The sequence below is a fragment of the Trichomycterus rosablanca genome, chromosome 18, assembly GCF_030014385.1.
Source record: "Trichomycterus rosablanca isolate fTriRos1 chromosome 18, fTriRos1.hap1, whole genome shotgun sequence".
NCBI lineage: Eukaryota > Metazoa > Chordata > Actinopteri > Siluriformes > Trichomycteridae > Trichomycterus > Trichomycterus rosablanca.
In genome coordinates, this window is record NC_086005.1 from 15,660,916 (window position 1) to 15,667,679 (window position 6,764).

Consider the following 6,764-nt stretch of genomic DNA (forward strand, 5'->3'; position numbering starts at 1 on the left):
CACTGTACTTTGGTTCACTTATGTATTTGATATGGCTGGTTTAGAGCATCATGCTCTCTTTCTCATTTAATGCTTCCTCCATCTCTGTTTCACTCACTCACTCTCCATCGGTTTCTTTATCCCTCACTTATGCATTTTTCTTGGTAGGACTGGGTTGGAAAGGTATCTCTTCTAACACACACCTTCGTTCCATCTCTGTGTCTTACTCACTCTTACACTCACTCTGCATCTTTTTCTTTATTCCCTCACTTATCCATTTTTTGGTAGGACTGGGTAAGAAGAGTATTGATAGGACTGAACTAGAGCAGTATCTTCCTCTCACTTCTTTACATTATTGTGTCTCACTCACTCACTCACTCACTCACCCTCCATCTTTTTCTTTATTCCCTCACTTATGCATTTGGTTTGGTAGGACTGGGTAGGAAAGGTATCTTTTCCAACACGCATCTTTGTCCCATCTCTGTGCCTAACTCACTCACTCACTCACTCACTCACTCACTCGTATACAGTTCTCTCACCATCGCTCGTTCTTTTACTTCTTTAGTGTTTGGTTGAGCTAGGTTAAAGTATTCTCAACCCACTCACTCACTCACTCATTCACTCACTCACTCACTGTACTTTGGTTCACTTGTAAGTAACAGGTGATCGTGATGAAGATGAGAGCAAATCAAGAGGTAGAGGAGGAGACAAGGGAGGCGTGGAACAATCAATAAACAAAAGTGCATGTGCTCTGAGAGCCGGGTAAGGCTGTAGCTGTACACATTCAGTCAAATCTCATGTACAGATGGAAAAATAAAACCCAATATAAACACAAATGCACAAGGTTTGAAACTTTATTGTTTTTTAATGCTCATGGTTCTTGATGGTGGTTTATTTTGGAGGCTGCTGTTCTGTGTGGCTTCATTTTAAAAAGCTCCAGCTTGTTTTCTCTGCAAATATAGAAAAATACTGTTAAAGCTCAGAACTACGACAGCGTATTAGGGCCACTGTAAAAAATATTTTTAAGTTTTGATTTTGAGAATAAAGTCATATAAGTTTCGATTTCGAGATTAAAGTCAAAATATTCTGAGAATAAAGTCAAAATATTCTGAGAATAAAGTCGAAATATTATGATAATAAAGTCGAAATATTATGAGAATAAAGTCGAAATTATTTCGAGATTAAAGTCAAAATATTATGATAATAAAGTCGAAATATTATGGGAAAAAAGTCGAAATATTATGAGAATAAAGTCGAAATATGTGAATAAAGTCGGAATTATTTCGAGATTAAAGTCGGAATTATTTCGAGATTAAAGTCAAAGTTATTTCAAGATTTAAAGTCGAAATATTATGAGAATAAAGTCGAAATATTATGAAAATAAAGTCAAAATATTATGAGAATAAAGTTTGAATTATTTCTAGATTAAAGTCGAAATGATTATGAGAATAAAGTCGAAATATTATGAGAATAAAGTCGAAATTATTTCGAGATTAAAGTCGAAATGATTTCGAGATTAAAGTCAAAATATTATGAGAATAAAGTTGAAATATTATGAGAATAAAGTCGAAATGATTTAGAGATTAAAGTCAAAATGATTATGAGAATAAAGTCGAAATATTATGAGAATAAAGTCGAAATATTATGAGAATAAAGTCAAAATTATTTCGAGATTAAAGTCGAAATTATTTCGAGATTAAAGTCGAAATTATTTCGAGAATAAAGTCAAAATATTATGAGAATAAAGTCGAAATTATTTCGAGATTAAAGTCAAAATGATTATGAGAATAAAGTCAAAATATTATGAGAATAAAGTCAAAATTATTTCGAGATTAAAGTCGAAATGATTATGAGAATAAAGTCGAAATATTATGGCCAAAGAGTGAGTAGCCATCGTAGGCTTGTCAGTTTAGAGAAGCACGGGTCTCAGTACCTGGATTGGCATGCATGCGCCGAGGGCAGCTTATAATGAGTGTTATTGAGGTTATCCAATAACCCGTGATTATTTTTGGGTGGTTGTTTGTATTGTACACTTCCATCCACATGACATGAGGACTATACACGTCAATGCAATCATTTATAGCGATGCCACACGGCTTTAGTTTATCGCACGGGTCCATAAGGCTCGGTTGAAGTACTGGCGATGACGCAGACGCCAAGCGCACTGGTGACGCACGTTCTTCTAAATAAATCCAGTTTATTGTAAAGCCATTTCACTGTCCTTATACTAATAACAAACTGGTGCTGATGTGCAGGAGATTGGGGATTTCGATGCCATACGGCTTTAGTTTATCGTACGAGTCTATAAGGCTCGGTTGAAGTACTGGCAGCAATGTTCTTCTAAATAAACACAGTTTATTGCAAAGCTGTTTCAGCGTCCTCACACTAATAACACGCTGGTGCTGATTTGCAGGAGATTGGGGATTTCTTTATTTGTGAAACCGATATGAAAGTATAACAAATCATGAACATCCCTCATTTTAACACAAGGAGGTTGCTATGGCCATAATATTTCGACTTTAATCTTGTACATTTTTATTTATTTATTTTTTAATGGATTTTCTCCCCTTTCTTCTTCCCCTTTTAGCGCGTCCAAATGCCCAATTGCATCATGCTTTCTCTCCGCCAATGCCGATCCCTGCTCTGACCGAGGAGATCGAAGCTAACCCACGCCCCCTCCGACACGTGAGCAGCAAGCCGTATGCATCTTCTCACCCACACATTGACGAGTGTTGTGCCACCTAGCGTTGTGTACGGAGAGACACACCCTAAGAGCACTCTTTCCTCATCTCAGTGTAGGCGCCTCTTAATCAGCCAGCAGAGGCTGTAATTGCACCAGTCTGACAGAGAGAGACCCATAGTCCCACCCATCTGAACAACAGGCCAATCGTTGTTCATGTGACCGCTGTGCCTCAGCCAGCAAGGCAGAGCTGAGATTCAATACGACATATTCGAGATCCCAGCTCTGGTTGCAGCGTGTGTTTTTACCGCTGCGCCACCTGAGTGGCCCAATCTCGTAATTATTTTGACTTTAATCTCGTAATTATTTTGACTTTAATATTGTAATTATTTTGACTTAAATCTCGTAATTATTTCAACTTTAATCTTGTAATTATTTTGACTTTAATCTCGTAATTATTTTGACTTTAATCTCGTAATTATTTTGACTTTAATCTCGTAATATTTCGACTTTATTCTCATAATATTTCGACTTTATTCTCATAATATTTCGACTTTAATCTCGTAATATTTTGACTTTATTCTCATAATATTTTGACTTTAATCTCGTAATTATTTTGACTTTAATGTCGTAATTATTTTGACTTTAATCTTGTAATTATTTTGACTTTAATCTCGTAATTATTTCGACTTTATTCTCATAATATTTTGACTTTAATCTCGTAATTATTTTGACTTTAATCTTGTAATTATTTTGACTTTAATCTCGTAATTATTTTGACTTTAATCTCAAAATCAAAACTTATACGATTTTTTTCTCAAAATCAAAACTTAAAAAAAATGTTGTTCTTTAAAGTGGCCCTAATACACCGTCGTACAGAACAGACATGATCATTGTATTAGAAAAGTAGAAACTCCTTTTTGTACTTGATCTGTCTGATGTTTCTAGACGGAGTGACGAGGACGCATGTCCTGTCCTATGTCTCTCCTGTCCCTTCTGTTCCAGCGCTCAAAGCGGTCCTGATCTCGGTCACCGTAATCATTCCTGCTGTAGTTCCTTCTATGCAAGAGGAAAAAGGAGAAACTATTGATGGAATGAAAGCTAGAACATATGTAAGAATAAACTAGTATAGAATAGTGTACCACTGTTTGCTTAGTGCTAATGTAACAATGAAAACTCCATGAAAGCACATAATAAAATTATAAGTGAAACAAGATGTCTTGCCTAGAATAAGCATATTTTTCAACTTCAGCGCTGGGTTTTGGTTTGATGCCTCCTTTGCCCCGATTTTCCCATGAGCATCCTTGTTTAGGGACATCAAGCTGGTGGTGGTTCAAGGTAGTTGTCTGTGAATTAAATAAAAAGAAAACAGACATGACAAAACCAAGTCCTGACCATAATCTTAAAAAATGTAAAATTTAATGGTCACAAGAGCTCAGATTTAAACCATGAGCCACTGGAAAAGAAGTGATTCCTCACACTGGTTTGCACCTTGTTGTTCTTGCTTTGGTGGGATGTATTGACGGTTCGGTTTTTAATGGTCACCGTGATCAAACCGTTGTCCTGTCTCTGGACTTCTCGGGTCTCTCTTTCTGGATTGATGTTCTCTCTGGATGGCACCTTCTTGTCTTCTTGTTTAACTTCACTGTGGACCATATTGTTGTTTTTGGTGCCCTGGTTGTTGCTCTTAGGCTCCCAGTTATTCTGTTTTACACAGAAGAGGAGGTAAAAAGAACTCAAGATACAAGAAAATGCACAGATCTGTGTTGGCTTGTTGTATGAGTGTCTAGAGATGGGATCAGTGCTTCTGTACCAGGAATGTGAGGGGCAGCAATTTCACAAAAACTGTTATAAAACCACAGCAAACATTAAAGACGAGCTGAGAATGATAGTTACCAGTCTCAGATCCACGATATTCTGTAGCATGCAGCAGATCCTAGATGAGGTTTTCTTCTGCTGGATGATTTTGTTGATTGCCGAGAAGTAGAGGCTCATCAGGTACTACACAAACAAAGATGAACAATGTCAACACAAGAACAATAAAGAGTTTTTACTTTCTCTCGACTACTACAAAGCAACCGGTGAACAAAGAGAACCAATACGCTTTCTACCTGGTCCTCTTCACTATGCAGGTCCTTGCCGGTGAAGGACAGCAGCCTGCAGAGACATTCCAGGTTCTCCTCGCTGGGGTTTACTACAAGCTTTTGTTCAATCCAGGTGTTTATAACCCGCTTTGGAAGCATCTTCAATTTGAAAAGCTCTGCAGTGAATTCCAAGTTGTTGAGGGATTGTTGGAAAGCGCTGATCTTCTCTTTCTCTAGATCTTTCTTCAAGCACTGCTGTACTCTCTGCAGGGAATGTTAGTAATGAGTTATTATTAAAATGAATAAATTTCTTTTGTTACAATATGTAGATACATTGATCAGCCATAACATTAAAACCACCTCGTTGTTTTTACACGCACTGTCCATTTGATCAGCTCCACTTACCATAGGAGCACTTTGTAGTTCTGCAGTTACTGACTGTAGTCCATCTGTTTCTCTGCATGCTTTGCTAGCCCTCATTCATGCTGTTCTTCAATGGTCAGGACTCTCCCAGGACCACTACAGAGCAGGGATCATTTAGGTGGTGGATGATTCTCAGCACTGCAGTGAAACTGACATGGTGGTGGTGTGTTAGTGTGTGTTGTGCTAATATGAGTGGATAAAACACAGCAGCGCTGATGGAGTTTTTAAACACCTCACTGTCACTGCTGGACTGAGAATAGTCCACCAACCAAAAATATCCAGCCATTAGCGCCCCATGGGCGGCGTCCTGTGACCACTGATGAAGGTCTAGAAAATGACCAACTCAAACAGCAGCAATAGATGAGCGATCATCTCTGTCTTTATATCTACAAGGTGGACCAACTAGGTAGGTGTGTCTAATAGAGTGGACAGTGAGTGGGCTCTGTGTTTAAAACTCCAGCAGCGCTGCTGTGTCTGATCCACTCATACCAGCACAACACACTAACACACCACCACCATGTCAGTGTCACTGCAGTGCTGAGAATGATCCATCACCTAAATAATACCTGCTCTGTGGTGGTCCTGACCATTGAAGAGAAACAGATGGACTACAGTTAGTAATTGTAGAACTACAAAGTGCTTCTATATGGTAAGTGGAGCTGATAAAATGGACAGTGAGTGTAGAAACATAGAGGTGGTTTTAATGTTATGGCTGATCAGTGTATATCCCAGATCCCACAATTTCTTTGCGTTCAGTACATTTCTACACTTTAAAAAATAAAACCTCTGTGGCTTCGTTCATCTCCTTCTGCTTCTTCGCAAAAGCTCTGTCATTCTTTCTCTCCTTCTTTACTTCCTTCTGGCAGCGGCTGAGCAGCATCTTCTCCAAGTTGGGCACTTTCAGCTTCCAGTACTTCACACACATAGATATTAGTTATCTTAATGGATATTAGTTAACCTTTAATGGATTAAGTTTGGATGTTGAGAGACCTCACTCACTTCCTTAAGTTGACAGCAAAACTTTGCATACATCACTGCAGAGTTTGGTTCTAATGTGGCTCTTTCCACAGTGATGTCAATGATCACTCTGACTTTCCTCTCATCGTCACTGCTCACACACTGCTCTGGGGCTGAGGGCACCAGATTTGGTTTGACCTCATCATCACTCTTTCCAGTGGCAGAGGAAGCATTCTCACTGGGCTGTTCATCAGCGGTGGAGTTAGAAACAGATCCCATGTTATCGGATGGACGGAGCTCAATCAGTTCTTTAGGTACATTGTTGGTTTCCACCTCCTTTCCAGATTCCATGGGAACACCCACGCTGCCATTCAATTCAGACAGTGTGGTCATTTCTGAAAATGAAGATGGAGAACCTTTCAGAAAGACTTTAGATTCAGACTCCACTTTAAGGGGTATTTCTTTAAGGGAGGAATCAATAACAGAGACCAAATTATTTGATTGAGGATCTTTTGGCTCTGCTTCATTTAAATCATTGCAGCCCTTGTTTTCTTCTGTCACTGGAACGTCCACACTGCTACTCAATGCCGGCAGAGCAGGAAGTGAGGAAGAAGCTGGAGCTGGGGATGAGGTCAAAATGC

At 38.8% G+C, this 6,764-nt stretch overlaps 1 protein-coding gene across 2 annotated transcripts; it reads right to left on the reverse strand.

The window, feature by feature from the left end:
• Window positions 1–847: 847 nt before the first annotated feature.
• LOC134332771 (eukaryotic translation initiation factor 4 gamma 1-like) lies at window positions 848–6,403 on the reverse strand. 2 transcript variants are annotated; one of them, XM_063014569.1, is made up of 8 exons: window positions 6,166–6,403; window positions 5,951–6,079; window positions 4,771–5,007; window positions 4,556–4,660; window positions 4,151–4,363; window positions 3,884–4,005; window positions 3,586–3,718; window positions 848–929 (listed from the first exon to the last, which is right to left on the reverse strand). In XM_063014569.1, exons 1-7 carry the CDS (start codon window positions 6,400–6,402, stop codon window positions 3,604–3,606), a joined length of 1,158 nt encoding a protein of 385 aa, XP_062870639.1. In that variant the 5' UTR covers window position 6,403; the 3' UTR covers window positions 848–929; window positions 3,586–3,603. The 2 variants fall into 2 exon arrangements, with proteins under 2 accessions (XP_062870639.1, XP_062870638.1); XM_063014568.1 differs by having other exon boundaries at window positions 4,139–4,363.
• Between the last annotated feature and the right edge of the window lie 361 nt (window positions 6,404–6,764).